Genomic DNA, 24,249 nt, shown 5'->3' on the forward strand with positions numbered 1-24,249 from the left:
GCTAATGTATGCATAACTGTTGGGCTTACTACTACAAAACTACAAAACAGATAAGTCATGAAGGTTCACTTCTGCAGTTTATGCAAAACTGGTTTATGAAACAAGCTGAAAACCTGCCCGTGCATGTTTTTTAAAGGGACTCTTCAGCTTTTGCAGCCTCCAGTGGGCCCTTAATAAGTTGCAGGTTTTTGAACAACTGCAATAAATTCTTTTCTCAACCAAGGCAGTACTTGTGCCTTGCAGGGGTGGTAATGACAGAGCAGAGAGAGACAGGAAAGTTTGCACCTTTAATAGACCCTCAAATTAGGAGGATACATTTGTCAGGTGATTGGGGAGAATGACGGCTGTCAAGTGTGAAATCAGTGCCGCTCGGGTTGCCTGCCTGAACAAGCTTGCAGGCACCGCTTCATTTTAGCATGAGATTGCGGATATTTTCTTATTAGAGATAAACACAAAGTACAGCTGAGGCTGATAAGTGTTTCATCATCCCTGTAAATTTGTCTATTGAAAGAAATATTGAACAATTAAAGATTCTGATCAGTATGGCACAATAGCACAAGTCATGGGATCAGTGAAGTGAACAATCACCCCAGACGTAGCCGTGATATGCTACACCTTTTGTTGACACATTTTACAGAAAACAAATAAAATTGAGTTCTACAGTTCAGCGGTCATACAGGATTTATACAGCGGTGATGTTTCCCATGGATGTCTGTGCTAAATATCAGTGTAATCCATCAAATAGTTGTAGAAATATTGAAAACAAGGAGGAGAATAAGTGGTTGACTGTCAGACAAACCCAACAGTGCCGTCCCCAAAGCCTCCCTGCTAGCATGGCGAAGAGAAACCTTTCACAGATGATTGATAAGCACTGGAGAAACTGAAATTCACAAACACTGCGGTGTTGTAAAATCAAACAAAAGCATACAGCTTAAAGTGAAATACCTTGAATGTTGACTTTTGCTCCTCTGTGAAGGTGATTCACTCCAAGGAAGATTTTTTTCTAACATAGAAATATCCTTTTCATCATGCTGACTACTTGTTTACACTTAACACTTGCATATGCACTTTCTTTCTGTATTTATGTGATGTAAATACCCATACATTACGATGCTTTTACCACCATTTTTCTGCGTCTGTGTGTGATTAGCTGTCTTGTCAGGAGCTTTGGAGCAGCAAGACAGCAGGTTTCTGGTGTCATGAGGCAGTGCATGCTGTGAGCCCTCAGGTGTATATGTTCATGAAATACAAAACAAACAAGATTAGTGCCCTTTCTTATATGATACGGCAGCTCCTCTGTGCAAATAGGCAGAGACACTGCAAGCTGTGACGACAGGAGAACTTAGGTACAGGTGGCGTGTTGCTAAGGAGGGACATGTGTGTTGGTGTGTGGGAGAAGAAAGTAGTAGGAGCGATAAGAAGAAGCTATAGGGGGAAAGGGAAGGGCTCAACACTTTGCACTGAATCTGGTGTATCCCTCCCCGCTTCTTTCTGTGTGGGTCCGATATAGAGCAGATTTCATAACAGCCTAATCACACCCTCCAAGGGGTCTCAAGATTCAGCAATTCCATCTCTGCGAGAGCTGCCATCATCTTTACCTCGACAATCCTGCCCCTGTCAACAGCCGTCAACCCCTGCCACCCCTGAGCCGCCTGATATTGACAATAAAACAGGAGGCAGGATCAGCGGGGCGGCGTGATTGTGTGCGCACATGCATGTAAGTTTGTGTGCTGGTGAAAAGGTCCAAGAGTGGACATTTAGTCCCAGCAACACCCAGAAAAGAGGTGGGATTTTTGCACCTAGAGGCTTCAGTCCTACATGGCAGGATAAAGACAGATTTCATGCAGGTATGGAGAGGAATACAGAGGGAGCCGCACAGAGAGAAAAATGTATAATGATCCGCGTTGTCACAGCCATGACTTTTGGACAGCTCTGGTTACTCTCAGTACACCGCAGACGAGATGGAGAATCGTAAGCCTTGTCATGCATCATAAATGTAATTCCATATGGGAATGGAGCTCTTGCACACAAAAGAGAATAGGAAATCTGTGCACCTCTATAAAGAAGAATGTATTGCTTTTTACAGGGTAGCAGAGGACATATTGTGTGGCAGGCCTCATAAACACAGGCATGTTTCTCTTATGAGTTTTTTGCAGGATTTGAGGGAAGGCTGTACAGAATGAGGAAGCAGGATTAAGAGGCAGAGAAGCATAGACACTATTTACATTGAAATGGCTGTACTTGGAGAGAGGGGAGAGGACGAAGAGGAGTGGAGAAAAGAGGGGGAGATGATGTGATCTGGGATCTGAATGTGAACGGGAAGGAGGTTGAAGGTGCAAGCAGAAATAATCATGTGGAAGATGTTTGCACTGATAGATACAAGATCAGCATGCATGCCACTTTGCTCATCCCTGCCCCTGAAGGGCTCTTCTGTGGCAATCTCAGCGCTGCCTCTTTTCTTTTTTGTACCCCTTGTAATATTTGCCGCAGAGGTATCAAACAAAAAGTGGATCTTGCAAGAGTGAAGGAGTTTTCATCTCTATGTCTCTGGTGGGATTGTTAAAGCAGACAGTGTCTATAGATCTTTGGGGGGTCATGGCATTCAGAAACCTCCATTTGTTGGCGCCATCATCCCCTCGGTAACAATAAAGGACAATCAGTGTGTGTGAATCAGCTTGTGGCAAGAATCTAGACCCCTGCACCTCAGGGTGAAGACCCCATCATCATCTTTGCTTGCTGCGCAGCTCTGGTGAGGGAGCGGCAAGACTTAAGACATCATGCTCAGATTTGGCAGTGCTTACTTTCAGTATCTCTGGCCGTTTCTTCGTCCTCTCCCTGTGACTTAGCAGCATCTGGAGTGAGCCTGATCAATAGATCACACCAACAAGAGGTCTTGAGGCCAATTAGGCCGGGAGTGCTGGTGTCAGGCTGCGTGTCAATACTCAAGCTTGTCTGCCCTCAGGAACAATGGTTAAGGACTAACAGCAGAGAGACACAGCTGAGTGTGCTTATGTGTGTGTATGTGTGTATGTGTGTGTGATGCAGACACTATTTTACATTAAATGACCAGCAGCCCATCCAAGACAACTTCTAGCCCATCTTAAGCTCTTGACCCCACCCTGTTTGCAGTAAATGCCTCCTTCACTCTTGGGTCTGCTCCTACATACCAAACAGAGCAGAGAGTGTGATGAAGGGCGCCTGATCAAATGTCATTGTCATGCTTTCATGCATTATACTTTAGCGCCCTCTGTTGGAGCAGGAGATTACCACATGGACTCTTTTTTGCTCATGCACCACTGTTGATGCAAATGATCTTTCAGTGTGCACATTTTCAAGCTGCCCCTGACAGACAGTAATTGTCATCCCCTGAATCCAAACATATTACAATGTTAGTTTAATTTCCCCTCGCCTTCAGCAAAAAAATCCCTCCAATCTGCCCAAACCTAGAATATAATTTATCTGTGTCTGATCCCTATCTTGGATTAATCATGCAGGTGAATTAGTTAACCCTAATTGGAAGGTTTTTGTGGAAAAAGGTGGGATTGTGTTGAAGGTTCATGTAAGGGGAGATACGATCCAATTCATTCAGTATTGGTTTGTAAAAGGCTTGCGGACAAGCGATAACTGGAAACCTCCCTCTCACACACATACACACCTTCTCTCCCTTTCTATGACAGTCAAGTTAATTAAAGTAGTTGCACAATCAGGTACTGGGAGTAAAGGCAGAATTAGTCACCCTCAGGCCAAGCACTTTAAATCTTAATCAGACATTCACTAATTAAACTTTACTCAGCTACTAGGTGAAAAAAAATTGAGTATTTTTCCCTGAGGCGCTGATATGTCAGAGGTTGTATGCAGTGTTGACACCTTATGTTTAGCTGTAACTCTAAATAAGACAAAGTACATGAGCTGTGATGACTAAGAGTGTGCATGCAGAACAGTTATTGTCTTTAATTTGCCACAATTCACACAAGGATCAAGCCTACATGTGGTAATGACTTTATATTAAACAGTAACGATATCTCCTCCTGTGTTGTGAGGTGTGAAGCCAGAGTATACCGCCTCAGCAGCTGCTGACAAGGGACACTGATTGGGTCAAGGCACGCTGCCCATGTCACACCCCTCTGCCCAACCAACAAACGCTTTTAACTCACCATTAAAACTACATTCTGTATTCAATACAGCACGAAGAAAAACATACTCTTCTGTTGATGTGAAGTAGACACCCATGGTTTTTTTAAGTTTCTTCTCACAGTTCTGTTAACTACTCTTTTAATCCTGTGCATAATCCTGCAGGGCTTTCAGGCCAGCGTTAGTCATCAGATATGTGAATCAATCATCTGTTTTAACATTAAATTACTAGAAAGCATGAATAAAACTAATAATGTTAAGAAATTATATTGAAAATAATTTTTTATGTATACTTTTTAGTTTGACCCATGTTTTATCAGTTCTAATGGAGAAGCAGACTTAAGGATACAAAATGCAACCAGCTACCAGAGGGACCACAATTAGTTTTGGCTTCACTCTGGACAGCTGTTGTTCTGTTCATCCTCTTAAACGCTGTCATATAAAACTTTGATTTTGTGACAAAATTGTGTTAGTTTTGGTGCCAACAGACAAAGTTGCACTGTACATGCTAAATTCATTTTTTATCATTATCATTTTAGATAATTCACAGAAGCATTAAAAGCACACCACTACTTTTATCGTCATCATGAATATCCTTATCAATATCAATAACCCCCTCATCACTATCCTCATCAACATTACCGTCATCAAGTGTTTGGACTAGGATTAGGTTAACATCATCACCATTAGGTGTCTTTATAAATTAACTAGCACATGTTGTTTACACATGTTTTAAGAAGTATCATTTGCCACCAAACAATGTTGTTGTCAATTCAGCAGGTATAAAAAATGTCAGGTTTATGTTATCATGTAACAAGCAATACCATTAAAATGCAACTTTTTCAATCTGCACTCTGAAATCATATAAAGTCATTACCATCAAACCTGCCTGCTTCTATAGCTAATGTACCTGAACATATCTCTGCCCACAGAGCTTTGTATAGAAGTGTGTGTTATTTTAGATGTTCCTCTGAGAACAAAAAGAGTAATGAGTTGACCTCAGCTTTAAATTCATAATGTAAACAATGATACAAAGGAAACAGTTGTGAACATGCTTTTAATGAATTATTGTCAAGTAGAGTGTGCCGTTTATCAAGACATATGCTTCCAATGTTTGTCCATGGTAGTCTGTGAAGCACTGAAGGTGTACTGCGACACCAGATGGCAAAAGTAGGCTAATGCCAAAAAACAAAATAAAAGTACGCCAAATGAAATTAGGCTTCTAGCTTGTTTTTCAAAGCTTGACTAACCAGTTATGTCACAACAAATCCTGCCCCGGGCAAATACAGGCTTTGGTGCTGCTGCTCTGGCATCTTAACTGCTCTGCATGTCAGTTCAGGCCATGAACAGCAATCCAGCCATTCTCAACCTGGGGGACTCCAAACTTGGAATTCAGTTCATGAATCATGCAGACCCCAGGCTCCGGCATGAAATCACTCATTTGTTCCATTTTTCCATGGACTGAAAAAGTTGGACCGTGAACGCCACAAGCTATAGCAAGAATGAGGATTTTACTAGCTTGTAATGCTTTCAGGAGCTACCCACTTCGCTGCGATTCTATGAATAGAGAGAAGATTGGGAGCAGGACGACAGGGATGAGGGATTGGAAAAAGAAGAATGGAAGAAATGTACATCTCCTTCTCTGAGAAATAATTTCATCTTGCATGTGACGGCACTTCCTGGAGAGTGGCCGGCCAACAGACAGACTGCAGCCTGTGGTTATCAGGGGATTTTTTTCTGTTATCAGTGTTGTAAAATTTAACAGCACAAAGGTCTTGATGGTATAAGGTCTACACACCTTAACTTCTGCTTCACTAACTGTGTGTCTGCTGAAGATAAAACATAGCAATTCAAGATGAGCCAAAGAAAAGATCAGGACTAACATTTGGAACTTGAACAGGTAAGCTCTTTCAACTTTTACACATCCCAATCCAAAAAATAACACAGCCATCATGGCTTTATTGCAGGTTATAGAGAAATTACTGTTTTACAGTTGCAGTTGAGCACCCTTCTTTGCACTGTGATCATGGGTTGCACCATTAAAGTTAACCATAAACTTAAGCAACAGGAATAAAAGGTTTTTCTAATGCTGGGTTCTGTATTTGGTATGTGAAACTACAAAGCCATCTTCGAGGCATGTTCAGGCAAGAGGGAAAAGAGGAACTATGTTGCCAGCAGGGAAAGAAGGAAGGTAACGCTGGGTAATCATTGACACAGCAAAACTGTTGACATTTCCAGACTCATAAAAAATAAAAATGCCTCAACTCCAAAAGGGTACGTATATGTGCATGAATGTCAGCGACGGTCTAAAAACAACTCACTTCACAGCCCGTCAGTCAGGACACGGAGAATGAAAAATGTAATCACTGTGGGTTGAGAATGTTTCTGCAATGTAAGCACTGTTAAGGACGTTCAATCCACACGTGGGGCTTTTTCACTCAGCTGTCAAGGAGCTCAGAACATGAGGGTAAAAATCTTTAACAGCAAATCCTCAAGTTAAACTGAGAGTGGTGAATCAACAGAGAACAAATCAAGAGGTTCTTGTAGGAGAGCTCCCCTCAACGGAGAGTGAAAACCCTTTAGTCAACTCAGCATGGTGTGCAGTTGCTTTGTATTTACAGACATCCTCTCTGTCAGGCGTGTTCAGGTCCTGACTTGTGCACTTTCACACTTCAACTGCTGAGGTGATGTCACAATATTAATGGTAAAACTATGCTGTACCTGACTGAATTTCAGCTTTAATGGCTGTTTGGTTCTTGCTCTCTGTCTTTCCACAGCTATAAAAAGACTTTAGCCACAGGCCATAATTCTTTTTAATCTCTCGGCATTATTCAGGTGACTGTTGTTGAAGTGTTACCACACCTTTTGAGATATTTACTCCCTTGCTAAGTCACTACACTGTGGATGTTGCAAAATGTCCCATGAAATTCTCCTGATCCCTCCTCATCTATATAAATTCAAGGCAGTGATGTAAAGAAGGGCGAGGGCGGACCTGTCTTAGCTCACACCCATGCACATACACAAACAAACACACACAGCGACACCCACACACCTCTTCACTGCACGCACTGAAGATCCTGCTGTTTCTCATTCTCCACAGGTCAAAGGGATTTTCAGAGAAAGCCGCGTGTCACACCACACCGTCATCATGCATAAGCCAACAAAAGGTAAGATCTCAGCAGGTGGCACAGCTATCCTCCTGCTCCTGAGCGCTCCATTCTCACTTTCAGTTTCCCTTTAATGATAGAAACACAAACATTATCAAGAGTGTGACTTTCCTTCTCTCCTAAAACAATAAATGTTAGCATTTGGCTTAAACATGATCTCTACCAGGTAATTTAAGATTACATTTTCGAGTAGTGTCGATATCGAGGAGGCTTTTAAACAAATGATTTCTTCAAGAAAATCATTTGGCATTCATGTAAATAGAAATCTTCTATTTTGTCAGTCAAATAACACACTAATATCACACAATTTATTTAAATGACCGAGCACTGCAGATAAATGTCGGTTTGTGAGAGTGGCTACAGTTAGCAGAGCTAGCATTATCAGTCCTCAGTCCTTTTTGTAGGTGACTTAATATTCTGTATTTTGGATAGCTGATAATGACAAATGCAGTAGCTAAAGTAAAAGGCTCAAAAGATTTTAATGTAACCTTCACTGTATCTTATGGAACCAGCAGGCTTCTGTCTCAGGCACATGTTTGACCCTGTTATATGTATATAGTGTAAACTTAAACATAAACACATACAAGACCAAGAGGATCCTTCTGAAAAAAATGTGTGCATGGTCCCCAACAGGATCCAGCTTTCTCACTCTTTATATAACTCATTATTTGAGTGGGTGAATTGGAAAAACGCACACAAGGCTTTTGCGACAGCAGACCTGTGTGTGCAAGGGTTTGAATTTATTTTGTGACTTCAAAATTAAATGTGAACACTTAAATGAGCAATGCATTTTGACTGTTTTCCCTTTTAACTCGTCCTACAGATGACATTTATGCGTATGCTCTGTCTAAGACTCTGACCAAAGTTTCATCACCTGCAACAGTAGGACTCTACTCTTCATGTCAGAATCGTATCAACATGATCCTCAGACGGATGGAAGGTATGTCGCTGCTCTTGCTTAAAACAGTCACTAAACAGAAAATAAATGGGATAGTATGAGGTATTTAAAATTCTTAGGCTGGCGTCAAAAAAAAAAACCTTTAAATAATTCCCCCTCAGTGTTTTCTCCGTTTTCACACCTGAATGTTCGCTGCAAACATAGCTGCAGAGTGTGAAATTATGGTATGTTGACTGTACAAACTGCATCTGTCAGCAACAGATATGCAGTGGCAGTATGTAGTGCCACAGGCATGGAAAACTTTCAAAAGGCATGTTGAAGAAAAAGGTCAACAGGAGGTACAGAAAAGTGGCATTTGTTTACAAAAGATAGCTGAAAAGAAGGAAAACGCAGACTAAGGCAAATTTAAGAAGACTGGGTCAGACTAGAACGAGACGAGCAAGTTGTCATTTTAGCTTCCACCGCTGCCAAGTGAATAAACTTCACTTTCTTGGCTTTCTGCTAACTGTATAAGTTTTCATGAGGAACAGAACAGTTTCACCTATCAGTCATTATTGAGTTACTCGCCGTGGGCATAATGATACAAACCTGTTTTCACTTTTCCTGACTGATGAGCTGTTCTACCCAAAGATCTTTGGCAGAACAAGTTTCACAAGAAAAAAAGTGAAACTTTATGTCGCAGGGTCAGAGTCTTTGAAAACACAGGACTATTGTTATTAATATGGCCCACAGTATAAACTTAGTCAAGATATCAAAAAGACACAAAAAGTGTTTACTCGCACTGATGGAGCTGCTGCAAAGAAACTCTGCACTACGTTTGAACCAATGCATGACCTGTGCGGCACCTCTGGGTGGGTGCTTTAATGAGTTTTCCACAACTGAATGATTGATTGAAAAGCGAACATTGTATTTTTGACCCACAGCCCTTGGGAGGCCCTCTGTGGACTAAAGCAGTGTTTTTCAGAATACAGGTCCCCCAAGGGTGGCAAAGAAATGCTTGGGGGTTGCAGAAACATGGAGGAAAGAGGAGGGTAATGGAACAGAAATAAAAACAACTCTAATATGACTTGTGTTCATAACTTTTTCAATCAATCAATCAATCTTTATAAGTGCTAAATCATAACAAACATTATCTCAAGACACATGCCAATAACATAAACAGGTCTAGACATGCTTCTATTAATAGATTTCTATGTAATTAACAGAGGCCCAATATCAAGACAAGATGAGAAGTCTTATTTCATTTTAAACCACCATGAGTACAGACGTTAGCGCATTTAGAAATTTTAAAATGTCAAGAAAAAACTCCCCTTTTAATAAAGTTTGTCTATTTTTAATATATTAGTAACTGCTCCATGAATGTCGACCTTTTAGTATGAAAAAAGACCTTTAGTCTTACCCACTGTCCTAGCCAATCAAAATCAAGCAGCTGCAGTGACTAACACAGAAGTATTACAAAGTTTGTTGTCAGTGAAAACCAGCTACCTACCTCTGATAGTTATAGATGTAAATAGACTGAAGGACAAACAGACAGCAAGATGGATGGATGGATAGAAAAAATCTATCTGATGAAAGACACATGAATAGCTACTACCCTGAACATAACAGACTCCTGATTGTACTTTAAAAAAAAAATTCAATGGAGACAAAAAAAATCATTCATCATAATGCCCCAGATAAATGAAAAAATGGAAAAGGGACACTTGTATTTCAATGATGTAATGATTTGAACATGAAATTGCACATTTCCATTTTATAAAGCGTTGACATTGGACAAACTGAAGAGGCCACATGTGTCTTTCAGTGGAGACCTCTAAAAGGAAGGAAAGGTTTAAGGTTACCTCTTTGTGTTCTGCACAAGGTCTAGCAGTATACAGGGTGTACTGTAGGCTGTCATAATGATTTTTTTTTCTTTTTTACCAAACCTTGGCAAAAAAGTATTGCACACGTTGAACCAGGATTTTACATTCCCGTCATAATGACTGGATGAAAGAAATTTTGAAAGACAGAAAAGAGCCATCGTTAAAAATCATGGAATAGCACTTGTGAGTTAAAAAAGACTGGATTCTCCTCTCTTAGACAGTCCTTCATCATCATCCTCAGCATGAAGTCTCAGCAAAAGTAACCAACACCAACATAGTTCCCTTCCCCTCACTTCTCTGATATCAACAATAATGCAGTCCCTGACCAGCTTTAACTCGATAAATCATATTGACGTCTAGTGTTCCACTGATTGAGTCTGACACTTAAAACAAGTGCTGAAGTGACAAAAGTTAGAATAAAACTTTGTTTATACTCCCCCACATATTCAATCAAAACAGCCCGCAACCATACGCACCACCAAGCAGCAAAGGTCAGTGTCATCACTTTGATCACTTCGCTATTATTATGTCAATAATGATATGAAATTTAATTTCTTATAGATCTTAACCTGCAAAACAAATCAGTGTCTCTATTGTTGAAGTATTTGTTTTTCTCCTTCAAACATTTTTCATGTGAACTTTTGCCACTGGTATCACATTATCACATTTCTTTGCACAGGGCTGTTTATCTCCACAGGAACCTCAGGCTGTTTATTCAAATGTGACTGGTGTGTGGTGAAGTGCCGTTTGAAGGGCATTGTAATAAAGTTTCAAGAGCCAATTAAGTACATTTAGCCACATGGTAGTTGGATTGTGTTTATATACCTATCTCCCCAGTTGTTTGACCATTGAGAGGGCCTTCACATGACGTGTCACTGTCCACCCTTCCAACTGAGAGACAACTAACTCTGTCACTGAGCCAGAACCTCATAAACCTTCAACCCATCATCCTTCATAAACATTTTGTTTTACCTCTTGTGTAAACAAACCCTTTTTGCCTCACCAGCAGCTTGGTACTTGCTCTGATAAAGTGTTTTTGTTTGTTTTCAGTTTACGTGAAGCAAGAGACTTTACGGATTGAGAACGAGCATAGAGGACCCAAACCTTCAGCCTCTGGCTTTTTTGCTCTCATTTTCCGACTGCTCTTCTACTGGCCTGTTTGGACTCCGCAGAACCAGCACCACCACAACATCAGATTCATTTATGTAAATTTCAGTGCCTGGCATTTTGCAGGCAGTGACCTGTTGTGGGCAGGTATTGCCTTACGGCTGTTACACACCATGCAGATGAGATTTGGGAGATTACAGCTGATACTGTACCGAGTTGCTCAACACGATGAAGACCAAGACGTCCAAAAAAAGGTTTGTGAACTGTCTTTTCTTTTATTTTTGCACTGAGGTAACGTGTCTAAATTTCTGTCTACACCACTGAAGTTAATTTGGTGAGCTGCCTCCCATCAAGGGTCACAAAGAATAACCCTTTGCCAGAAGAACAGTGCTGGATGCCCTACCTGTATGAAAAAATGTCCCTTTTGATGGTTTTCCAGTACAGTTAACAATATCTATTTTTAGCTTCATTTTTAAACAGTTGATTTCATTATTTATTTGTTTTTTTTTATCAAACTATTTAGTATTGAAGTGGCCATGTAAAAAATAATAGTTAAAGAAAGCAGAATTATCCTCTATGGTGACCACCATCATTTGGCTTTGTTAAGACTTCTTAGAAGCCAATACATGACATTACTGACACAAAATCCAGACAATGCTGCAGAACATGTTTTTCAAGAATGGCATTGTGTCTGTTTAGTTGATTCTTTCTCTACTTGCAGGAATTGCTGCAAATAAATTTAACTTTTATTGCATTTTAGAACTTTTTGTCCCACTTTAAGTTTTAAAAGAGATTCCAGCAACAAGCATTGCACTTTTATTCAATTTTATTTTTCTTTTCTAGAAAATCGAGGACAGTACCAATGACTGGAGGTCCAAAAAGATTTGCTGCTGCCCTCTGTGGTCTCTCTGCCTCTTCATTCTCTTAATACCAATTGTAATCCTGGTAGCCATGTTCAGTGCTCCCAAACCTGAGCTGGAACCAGGCGATGAGGGAACCACAAAAAGTACAGTGGGTGTGCTGGAGGGTCTGATGATCGCTTCTATAGGAGTCCCTGCAGCAAGTGCAATGAAGTTTATCTTTGAGATGGTGAAAAACCTCATCTTCAGTGAGGATCTAAACATCAGGAGGGGGATGGATAATGAGAAGGTCAGCAGCAAGCTTGGCTTCATGAATGAAGTGAGGAAAGAAATATGGTTTCTGACACGCTTCATCCAGTTTATGGAGGTGTTCGAGAGGAGGAGGATCAGAGTGGTACTGAAGATCACAAATCTGGATCGATGTTCCCCCAAGAAAATTGTTGCAGTTTTAGATGCAATTAATATTCTGCTTTCTGAAGAAGAGAGTCCATTCATCTCCATTCTGGCTGTCAACCCAGAAGTTCTTGTACAGAAAATAAACTTTGCGGATGGAGTCTTCAGTAAAGAGGACAGAGCTTATGCTCTGTTGAACGGCATTGTAACTCTAGCCTTTTCAGTCCCACCCCTGGGCGATGAGTCCAAGCGCAGTTTGTTTTACAGCCTGACCAGAAATTCAAAAATCACCAGAGAAGATGGTTGTAGAGCCAGGGCTCTTAAAAACAAATCCACGTCTGATGTATCTATAGTGGAGATTACCGTCGAAAACAAAAAAGAGTCAAAGCTATTGATTGATAAAACTACAGCAGCTGTGGATGTCAACGAGGAGGAAGTGGAGAAGTTGGTGGGGAGCGTCCTGACTAGCAATGAAAGGAATTTGGATCAATACATTGTGGACGATGCCATGTCAATGAGGAGGGTGATTAACTCTATCCGAGTGACTGTGATCATCATGAAAGCCTTAAAGAAAGAGCTTCCTCAACCAGTAAATATTGCAGCATGGGTGGTCTTGGCCAATGAGTGGCCCTGTCGTCTCAGCTGGATCATCCAATGTGTGGAAGACGCTCAGCAGAGAGTTGGTATTGATGAGAAGAAAGAGGCCAGCAGTGATGAGTCAAAAACCTTGTGGGATGTCTTCACTGAGTCCAGAGCAGAGCTGTATGTGATGAGTCCACAGATCGAAGATCTTCTCGATCAAGATGGAGATCCAGAGATGTTTGAGAGGTTTCTCAAGTTAGATTTCAAATTCACCGTGAAAGATCTGAAGACATTTGAGGAGGCGACAGTGAACCTGGATCATTCAGTCAGGAAAGAGCTGGCTCAGATCAGAGGCACATCCAGGCTCAAAGATTCTGGCTGGATGAGGGATCTTGCTCCTCTTCCGGTCACAAAAATCATCAAAATGGACAAAGAGGATGTTTGTGAAGAGGTAAGAAACGTCTAGAGATTTCAAACTTGGACTTTGCATTAACCATTGTCACTGGTAGTTAAATCAAAAGCTTTGTAGATACAGAAAACAAACCTGAGCAGCTATTTTAAAGCGATCACAACAGAAGAACATGTTTTGAATCCAATCAGACAAAGAAACATTCATGTTGACTGAAATGCAAAGTTGGCCAACAATTATTTCCACCATTACACCATGAGCAAAAACAAGAGAATTTTCACACAGTGGGAGTATTTTTCTGCACAGCAGAAGGGAACAGTGGATTCAGTTTCCCTGCTGAGCAGTCTGAGGTGCACAGCTTGTTGCTGGCAGCTCTTCATTCAAGCGCTGAGTGTTGCTGCTCCTTCTTGGTCTGCTAGGTCCTAAAAAATTCAACCTGATGCACTCCACAACCAGGCAGTGGACAGACAACCATGTGTCTGATCTACAAATACAATTCATTTCCTTTGACTGTAGCTCCTGTCATACAGCAGCAGATACAGAGCTGGTTTAGAGTACAGTAACACTGAGACCATTATCTTCTAAAGTGAAATGCTGAATTAGCCTACATTCGCAACTCCCTTGGCTGTACTGTTTGAGAGCCTTACTTTGAGAGGCAAAAATATATTGAATGTGAAAACCTTAGTCTGAATTGTCCAAATGTCTAAGCTCAAAATGTGTCTATAATTTCATTTCATTCCAGACAAGAATTACTACCTCAGTTTTTGCTGTGTTAAACAACAGATTTTATTCTTACAGAATGGTGCAAAACCAAACTGTTTGGATTTTTGAAAAGACAAAAGAAAAAGTCTTTCATAACCACTCAGTCATATAAGATAGTATTAGAGACCATATCGCCTCAATGTGTTATAACATTCAAACTTTCTTCTTTTTCCCAGTTGAAGAGGTTGGGATACCCTGATAAGTATTTTGATATTGTGAGAAGCAATAACCTCAGTGGTTCGGCACTGGTCTTTGGTGATGCTGATGACCTTAAGAACCTCCTGAATATGACATTTGGTGAATGGGCAACATTCAGACTGCACTTCCTGCCACATTTACCTTCTCATCTCAGACCAGCGAAGAGGAAAACTCCAGGAACACTTCCTAAGCCTCAGAACCAGCTGTCAAGACTATACGCTGCACATCATATCTCCTCTAACACATAGACTGTTTTCTGTGTATGTTCACAGCTAACCCCAGTGTGCTAAATTGACTGAAAGTACGAAACTGTTCTTCAAACTTTTTTTAATGTGAAAAAATGAATAACATCTGTATTTTACTCAAGTTCAAATGTGTGGGGTGTGTATTGGGAAAAAAATGCATCTGTGTATCTTTATATAAATGTGTTTAAAAGATAGAAACAGAGAAATATCAGGAAGATGAGAAGCTGTGATATACTGTAACAAAGAAAACACTAGAAATGTTTTATCCAACATTTCACATTTTGGTTTGATCTTCTACCACTATGTACAAATAAGAAGCTCTCTGGCTTCTTCTTTAATGCTCTATTCTTTGCCACTTATCAAAAAGTGCCTTAACCTGACGACTGACCCCTCTTAGCACTCAGTATGGGTTTTCTCAAACACAGAAGTGCTTGTATGTGGGTTTTGAATGTTCAATTTCTGTTTTACTTTGCTAGTCGCAACATTTTTTGTTTTGTCAATTACTACAGCTGTATTATTTTTACTGTATGTTTACTCAGGACTCAGGAAATGTTTGCCGTTGACTGTGTGCCTGTGCCATATATCCAGAGTTTTACAACCTTTTATTTTTATTTAGATAACATGAACTGAACACCTATCTTTGCTGCAACGGCAGCAGGATTGTATATGAGTACCAGACCTGGTGTAAATGTGTTTTAATCCTGGTATACATTTCCTTTTTCAACTGGAACTCACTGTGATTTGCTGAGAAACACTTTATTGATCATTGAGACAGTAAAAACAGTGTTTAGGCAGCTGGAAACTGTTGATGTTCAAATGCATGCAAAAAAAATAAATGTGAAGTCTGGCAGATGAAATGTTGGCAGACATGTTCAATAACAATAATTAAAAAAAAGCTAATCAAAGCAGCAGTAATCACTCATGTGGTTCTTTGACACGTTACAAACAGCCCCAACACTACGCTGACTCATCACTGATATTTTAGCACCAGAGTGGTGAAAAATCAGCTGAGGGCTTATTTCATCTGGATTCCTTTTAACTGTTTCCCTCCGAAAGTTGCAAACGTTCATCCATCTGAAAAAAAATATCAAACAACCTCGAGCATTTACAGTACAAGCAAAAATAAAAACAGCATCACATACAGTGGAGGTGTACAGTGAATAAAAGCAGCATAGGACTTTGGGGGTCTAACTGTGAACATTTTGAATCATGATAGTATAATTTCTTCTTGCTAACTTCTTTAAAAAAAGTGGAGGACAGGCACAAACATGACAAACTGGACAAATAACATTGTTGAGTAATTCTCTGTCCACACTATTATCACACTACCAACTGTAGGTTGCATATACACCAGTGTTAGCATATCCAGTGGATTCCTTTAATGTTAATAGTATGTTGATGCTGACAGGTGTAGCTCATACCTAGATTTAAACAGAAACATACTCTATATTTTTAAAATTATGGACACGACAGAATCCTAAGGAACTTAGTGGTAGATCTCCATTGCTCATACATAAGTTCAAAAACAAGTACAACTCTGCTTTCAGTAATAGCATATTTTATAGTATAATTTGTCTACTTAGGATACACAATACAAGGCATAGCCTCAGCTGTATGTCAGTTACATGTTAACTACGATGGATATTTTAAGACACATAGTTTATATGTTCAAGGCACAAGGGTAATTCAATAATAGTCCAAACAAGTGTTATAAGTTCAAGAAAGTGTTAGATCATTGTTACATGTAGAGGGTATCGATTATGCTCAGGGTAATTTCTCAGTAAAATGGGACACAACACGTCTTATTTGATGAAAATAAGGAAGTGGGAATGCGTATATAAGATTATACAAAAACTGTTTAAAAAAAAAAACCTGACAAGAAATACTACAAGGCAGCTTTATGAGAACACCGCAGTGATAATCAGTGAAAATTATTAATATTGGTATGTTTGGGTTTTATGCTGGTTCAGGCAGCGGTTCTTGATGCAACATTTCCAGAGCGATGGCTGGAAGTCACTCACTTGCGTCCCAAAGATTCAGCCAGCTTCTTGAGCCTTTTCTTAAGCTCCAGGGGGAACTTCTCATAACACTTTTTACAGACCGGCTTCATGTCAAATTCAACAAACTTGTTCCTGGAAAGACCGGGAGAAGGCCGTCAGTGTCTAGTCGTCCACACATAAAATTTCCTGACAGCAAGCATTGCTCACATTTACTCAACTTTTATCATAAGAGCAGATAAAACATCAAACCCTCTAAAGCGTTAGAATTAGGAGCATGATTCTAGAGGAAAATGCCAAATTTCTGAATTGCTATTATTATAGTACCCATTAGATGCTTCTTTCTTTAAAATAATCTAAGCTTAATCAATAAAAATAATAATCCATAGCAACAGCCCTTCACTTCAACTTATAAAAGGTTTTGAGCACACATTAACACCAACCATGCACAAACATACCATGGAGAAAAATAAGAGAGACAATCATGCCATATAAGGTGTAAACAAGGAACACCACAGAAAAAAGAGGAAGGCAGAGACAGCACGAACCAAAAGATGGAGTGCTGAGTTACAAAGCATAAGAACTCTACAGACACACAGCAGGTTTTTTCTTGCGGTCTTTGGCATCACGCTCACGTCGGGCCAGACGGCGTTTCAGCTCCTCAGGCATGCGCTCATAGCAGTGCTTGCACACTGGCCTCAGGTCAATTTCAACAAACTTATCTCTGAGTTACCACAGAGACAGCAAGTGAAGCATGTGAGAGGAGAAATTAGAGGAAGAGGAAAAGAGGAAGCAGAGAATGAAATACACAAAGACATTAGAGGTACCACACTGAAGTAGGAGAGTTACGCACATTTGTTAGACAGGAGTGAAAGGAAAGGTTGTCCTAAGTGTTAGTAGAAGGAGTCGTTAAGGAGTATCATCACTTACTTGAGAGTGAGTTTTGTGTTGCAGGTAGAGCAGGAGAAACAACTGACACACCAGGCCTTGTTCAGAGCAGATACCACTGATGGAGTTGAAAAATAAGCAAAATATTGATTTAAATGTTTAATATTCTAAAACAGTGGTCACCAACATTTTTGAGCCCGAGATCTCTAAACCCAACCAGCGTGAATGAAAGATCTACCTATTGAAGGCTTGAGGAAAAATGGAAAACACATTATGTATTTCTAGATTTAACAAGCCTAGATGTATGAATTATACTCAAGTCCCTCGTCTTAAAGTGATAATGGAACAAGTTGGGTCCTATCACAAGGTTTAGGGCAGAAATTACCCCTACAGCAGTGTTTTTGTGCAGCAGAAGCCCAGAGCGCTCGCACCAAACACCCCCTCCCTGCTCATCAGCCGGTTTGGTTTCCTCTGCACTCAGACAGGGCCATATTTTACTTGACCAAAACCACAAATAAATGGACTCCCACGGAAAAGATCTGATATCAGTCTGCATTCACGCTTTATTTAGAGAATTTTCAGCGCAATAATTTCACACAAAAACACTGCTAAATAAGGCTCTAGTTCTCATCGTGACGTAAAATGGCGCTACCTCCGCTTCAGAGCCACAGCTGGCTACGAGGCGCTCACCGCTTAGTGTATCAGTCCGCATGCGCAGCGTGCCAGATATAAACATACGCAGGTAGTCTGCCAGGACGAAGAGACACTATGAGAACTAGAGCCTTATTCTCTAAATAAAGCGTGAATGCAGACCGATATCAGATTTTTTTTTTGGTGGGAGTCTGTTTATTTGTGTTTTTGGTTAAGTAAAAAATGGCCCCGTCTGAGTGCAGAGGAAACCGGCAGACGAGCAGGGAGGGGGTGTTTGGTGCAAGCACTCTGATTTTGCACAAAATCACTGCTGTAGGGGTAATTTCTGCCCTGAACCTTGTGATTAAAAAATTCTCAATCAGTGCCATTCAGTTACCTGCAGTTACCATCTGTTACATGTTAAAGCAGCATCACTTCAAAATACAATATAAAAGACACGTTAGTGAGATGGCTGTGACTGAATATGTCTGTGAGTGCCTCATAGTCTAGTTCAACGCTACAAACAGCCAGTCTGAAACACTCAGTAGGGTGGCAGACAATAAGATGGCTTCTGTGTTTTGATTTGTCTGCATGTGTTTATCAAACTAACATGACGATCAAGTAATAAGGAATGTTGAACACACAGCATTTTTTATTTATTTTTCCATCATTTTCAAGATCTACAGGGGGAGCTTCAAAGATGGACCAGTCGATCACGATCGATGGGTTGGCGACCTCTGTTCTAAAACAAGAGTGTTAGCATAATGGTACTCACCATCCCCTTCAATCACACGGTTGCAGTGATAGCACACATCTCCAAAGAGCTGGGTAGCAAAGAGAAAAGAAGATGAGATTTAATGAAACTTAAATTGTGGACAATGTGAAGCAATGATGGATTGATAGTGCTGTGATACTGGCACTTTCTTAACCTTAGCTTTCTTTTCTTACCTGGTTGTAATGAGTCTCACAGTAAGCCAGCCCCTTCCTCTCGTAATGCCGATGACCGAGGAAAGGCTTCTCACACTTGGCGCACACGAAATGCTGTAAACAAAAACAAATGTTGCTGAGGGAGGGAGGGAAAACTCTTAATGAAGACATGTGAAAAAAAAGAACAGATGTCAACACACATGGAGAGGGAGCTGATTTCTTTTTAGCAGTCTGAATAATGAAAATTCCATGAATATCACATGAATGAAACATGTATGCTTAGACTTGAACTATAAACATACTATTAGCATAGTTGTCTTCAATATTCTTTCATGTTCAATTCATGTCTTCTGTTGTATTTGAATGACTGTCACACATTGTTTTGAAATAGTTCTGCTCCACCATGCTTTCTGATGAAGCTTCTGAAGCCATTGGATACAAATCACTTCTACCCAAACAAACACCAAATCATAAACAAAGCAAACCAGCTTGTGATTCCTAAAGTAAACTCTAACAAGTTGTTTTATTTAGAAAGAGCAAACTTTGAAGTGAACTGGCCCTTAAAACAACAAACAGAAACAGGAACCTGGCATTCTTCAAGTTGTACTGGTAATAGTCCCAGTCCTGCCAACAAACCTCCACATGCCACTGCTTGCCCATGGCGTTGACAACACGCCCCTCGATGGGTCTCCTGCAGGCACCACAGATTGGTACACCCATCTTGTCGTGGCAAGGCAAACAGTAGAGCTCTCCCTTCAGTTCCCTGGCTTCAGCCGTCAGCTCCTTGCTGTGGACAGAGACAGATGAAATGATACACATAAAAGAGGTAGAGACAGAGTTTGACCTACCGTGGACCTGAAATATATTTTGACGCATATGATGTGTTGTTTTTGTACTAAAGAGTAAGGAGGAGTGGAAAGACACTGACCCACAGTTGTTGCAGTTGAAATGGTCAGGGTGGTAGGGGTCATTCTTAAAGATCAGGGGCTGCTCTTCAATGATGGCGTGACACTTCTGGCAGATGTACTTGCCCAAGCCCCGGGCCTTCTCACGGTTATGGCACGGGCGACACAGGTGCCTGAGGTAAGAGCAGGAGAAAAATATTTACGGCTGTCAAAAAACACTCTGCTGCCTCAAATTATGTGTTGACATACTCTGTCACAGCTGCTTAGAATTCCATTATTTATAAATACCCAAATGTACAAGTCACCAGGTTGTCGTGTGTGTAACCACCTGCTTTGCAGGCTGTCACCGTGTTATATTAAGACTATAATAAGATGGGATACTTACCTGCCAGCATTTTTGACAAAGCCCACATCCGCAAGTACAGCCTGGCAAATATCGCAGCAGAAGCAGTCTGGGTGCCAACTGTTGTTCATGGCCTTAATGACACGGCCAATAATGAACTCCCCTGTAGGAAACCATGAGTGAGAGATCAGCTGACGGTAGGGTGAAGTTTGCCTTTTCCAATGATGTCAGGATTGTATGCTATTTTCCAGGCAGTTGCAATAGTTCCTAATGAGTACTCCAATATTTAGCTTTGGTGTTACCACAATGCACTGCAGAGCTTTCCGTGTTGTTCTCCAAGAGACACTTAGAAGCAGAATTCATTTTAATTGTCCATTTAATCTGATTACACCATGTTGATCTCTCTCTGAACACAGCAAAGAAGTGTTTAAATTAAGCTTACTAGGCATAATGTGCAAATCTGACACAAGTGGGAGTCTCTAAATTTAAGTATGAGCAGACGTTAAGATCAAGGCAGCTGATCTTTTTCACTAAATACAGAGCTCACATGTCCCATAGTGCACTCTAAGAGGGGTGCAATGAAGGATAAAGGTTTTGCTTGAAAAGCATGGATGAGTTTAGAAAAGCACTCAAACAAACATTTAGCAGTGCAGTCTTAATGGGTGAAAAGGGATCATTAGAAAAGATCCATGGAGTTTTACTAACACAAATGTAATTGTTACAACAAAAAGGGAATACTTAGTCAATATCATAATCTGTCCATTATGCAAAACTTATGCAAAGAGCATGTGCTAAAAGTATATGCAAGAGTTCAGGTCCACACAAGTTCCCTAAAAAAAAACATCCCTTTATGACCAAGTGCTAATGTCTAGTTTCAGTCCTCACATTTAAGATGTGAACAGGAAGTGAAATATTAAATAGTTAATGGTCTAACATTATAATACAAAACACAAAGTCATCAATTCATTGTTTTTTAATCTTAACAAATAGCAAAGTGGTTACCAGAGCCCCTAGGTCCAAATATTATTATAAATACTAAACCTAGTTAACGCATTACGAGACCTAATGACACTCACCACACTGGCGACAGCAAGGAGCAAAGAGCATCTGAAAGTCATGTTCACAATATTTCCTCCCTTCAAACTGTGAAATGGAAAAATATAACATTGGCACATTCAAAAAAACTCTTAGATGAAGAAAAAAAAACATTACCATGCACTCAGGGCACTGATTTTGTTTCACAGTATGTTGATTTATGTTGATTTGTGAGACTAGTTTTAAAGAACATCATACCTCGTAGAAGAGTCCTTCTGGAAACTGCTGAAAACACTGAGCACACACAAAGCAGTGCTCATGGTACAGCTCTCCATTACTGTTCACAATCTTCTCAGTGGCAGCAAAGCCACTTTTACATCGCTCACAGGCCGCACTGGCCAGGGCATTAGCAATGCTGCATCATGAGACAAGAAGATAAACATTACTTGTTTAAAGTCTCTATGAAATGTTAGGCTCACAGATAACTGAGATGCAAGGCTTCTCAAGTGTTTATCATTTGTCACATAACTTCTACGTTAAGTGCTGGGCTTCTTGCAGCAGCTGTCACCATGGGGAATGGAAATAATATGTGAATCAGTTGAGGAACTCAGTAACACTCTTACTCAGAGCAGAGTCATCACCTAATTTGGTAAAGGAAAAGAGATACTGGAACCTAGCCGAGGGACACAGCAATTCTTGAACACTAAATATAATGGGATGTACTTGACAAATGGAGAAAACAAATCTTAATCAATAAATTTATCGGTTGTTTTTATTTTTAGTATAATAACTAGATAAGTACTGGCAGGGCTTTGCGTTCAGCACATAGATGTTAAGAGCTAAACTGGAAACACAAACTAAGCTGATGAAAAGTGAGTTTAAGATACTTTTTAAGCTCCGCTTCCGGTCATACTGATAGCATTTAACTCTAAAATGACTGTCCATGTAGCTTCAGATTAAACACAGTAATTTATATACACTCCAAAGTGGTATTTATACATAGACCCAGAATAAAAATGGATTACTGCCAACTTTACTGGTTAAACGGCTCATTAGCTTGCTAGCCGTACAGTTACTTAGCACCAATGTAGGGAGGCAAACACGAATGTTATGTTGCTGATGTTAAACTACCGAGGCGAAATCTGCATCAGCTATTCAGCAAACTTTATGCAACCGTGAAGACTAAACTAACACTTGTTATAAGTTTTGTACTCTTAGCTTAGCCGTTAGCTCATTTTTCCCTCTCCATTCACTATGACGTTAGCCTTAGCTCGTAGCCTCAAGTTGTATCTACCAACGTTAAAGCAGCTCAAGAAAACACGTTACCTGCCCGTCATTCCAGCAACCCCCAGCATCACCTTCAACCACGACGAATAGAGAAACTAGCTTTAAAATTGCATTGATAGTGTGCTAATCCCCACTGTTAAGAGTTATTCGAGGAAATCAGACTCGTTTAGCTCTGCGTCGTCTCCTCCCAGGAGAACAGCGGCTGAGCTGAGCTGGCAGCGGGGCGTCAGGCCACCCACACAGGGAGTGTCCGCTGGAGATATCATCACTCTCCATGAGATCTGCTGCATCAAAACGCTGGTTTGCTGATGGGACCGTCCCAGGTATGAATGAGGCTTGTATGGGCATTGATGGATAGCATGCATAGATATCAATAAAGTCCAAACAGTACCAAGCAACAGATGACAAGATGTAAATCTGCATCAGCTTGTGCAATGCTGCAATACTTCTGCTCTGTATTCCACACTTAACCGGTATGTAAGTAAATATTGCAATAACGTTGTCACATATTTATTCTAATGCTGAGTTAAGGCTCAAGTTTACATTACAACATATTTCACAGTACAGCTACTTTAGAAAGTCAACAGTGATAAACTAAGTGGAGATTGAACTGGCAAAAGTGAAATGCTTATTAAGATAATCCATTAACATTTTTGAGTTAATCACCACGGTTCAAGTTTGTACTTTGACCCCAACAACAGAAACTCATCTCCTTTTAATAACTTTCGTGGCTTTTGTGCAGGAAAAGCACTAAAAACACCTCTAAAATCACAGACTCCCTCTGAATGTAGCATACTTTAAAGCTTTGTAAAACAGCATTTGGGGAAGAGAAAGTAAGTTATTTTCCTGATTATATTTCGTTTTTACATTCTCAGGAAACAACATCAAAACATCACACCTTCCTCTGTCTCAGCATCACACAAACAAAGCATACAAATATCACACCTTCCTCTGTCTCAGCAACACAAACAATAAACAAACACTCCAGAGTGTTGCTGTTTATTAATTCAGAAGCTCTGATGGCCCACACAGGAGGGGCAGTGAGATTTGGATTGAATTAATTCACCAAGCTCTATAAACTTCACGTTTTTTAAAAGGAAAGGCTAATTTATCAAAGTAACAGAAGTAAGACAGGACATACACTCAAGTAGATGTCAAACAAGAAAAGTTTCTTCTCGACCACTGTTCATGGAAGCCTAATTTAGTTAAGTAATTGCCTGACAAACTAAGGTATTTCATCACATGAATGCTCCTTTCTTTTAGAGACAGCAGTAGAGCCATAATCATTCATTGAACGCATGAAAACACCTGTGTGTGATGTATTGTCATGTCTCTTTTTAAAGTTGTATCCAAACCACTTTACCATACCTTAAAGCTTCCAAATAAAAATCTTCCTTCCTCATACTATTCATAATATATACCATTTCTTCTTTTGTTTTATGATTTTAATCCTGTTATACAGATGACTCAGAACTTACATGAAGTTTATGGAGTACTGACACAATTATAAGAACAAGCTTTTAAAAATGACAGGATTGTTTTATATGAATGTGTACATACAAAGCGATAAAACCTTGACAGCTGCCACTGTTTGTAAAAACTGTGTGGAATAATGAAGGAACC

General features: G+C 40.1%; 2 protein-coding genes across 4 annotated transcripts; one reads left to right on the top strand and one right to left on the bottom strand.

The window, feature by feature from the left end:
• The first annotated feature begins 5,795 nt into the window (after positions 1-5,795).
• Positions 5,796-14,617, top strand: nkpd1 (NTPase, KAP family P-loop domain containing 1). The gene is given in 6 exon segments (XM_074666511.1): positions 5,796-5,870; positions 7,232-7,298; positions 8,122-8,238; positions 11,109-11,419; positions 12,009-13,451; positions 14,348-14,617. Coding segments are annotated over 6 exon segments (2,283 nt in total).
• Positions 14,618-14,745: 128 nt separating this feature from the next.
• lims1 (LIM and senescent cell antigen-like domains 1) lies at positions 14,746-22,901 on the bottom strand. 3 transcript variants are annotated; one of them, XM_074666989.1, is made up of 11 exons: positions 22,666-22,901; positions 21,598-21,754; positions 21,381-21,447; positions 20,347-20,467; positions 19,985-20,134; positions 19,693-19,843; positions 19,078-19,170; positions 18,905-18,953; positions 17,542-17,617; positions 17,160-17,335; positions 14,746-16,746 (listed from the first exon to the last, which is right to left on the bottom strand). In XM_074666989.1, the coding sequence occupies exons 1-10, from the start codon at positions 22,692-22,694 to the stop codon at positions 17,197-17,199; spliced, it is 1,032 nt and encodes a 343-aa protein (XP_074523090.1). In that variant the 5' UTR covers positions 22,695-22,901; the 3' UTR covers positions 14,746-16,746; positions 17,160-17,196. The 3 variants fall into 3 exon arrangements, with proteins under 3 accessions (XP_074523090.1, XP_074523089.1, XP_074523091.1); XM_074666988.1 differs by having other exon boundaries at positions 14,747-16,746; positions 17,209-17,335; XM_074666990.1 differs by lacking the exon at positions 17,160-17,335 and having other exon boundaries at positions 14,756-16,746; positions 22,666-22,895.
• Positions 22,902-24,249: the final 1,348 nt, after the last annotated feature.

This window comes from Halichoeres trimaculatus, unplaced genomic scaffold (assembly GCF_033239565.1).
Source record: "Halichoeres trimaculatus isolate MK-OKI-2021-1 unplaced genomic scaffold, fHalTri1.1 fHalTri1_scaffold_3, whole genome shotgun sequence".
In the NCBI taxonomy this organism is placed as follows: Eukaryota; Metazoa; Chordata; class Actinopteri; order Labriformes; family Labridae; genus Halichoeres; species Halichoeres trimaculatus.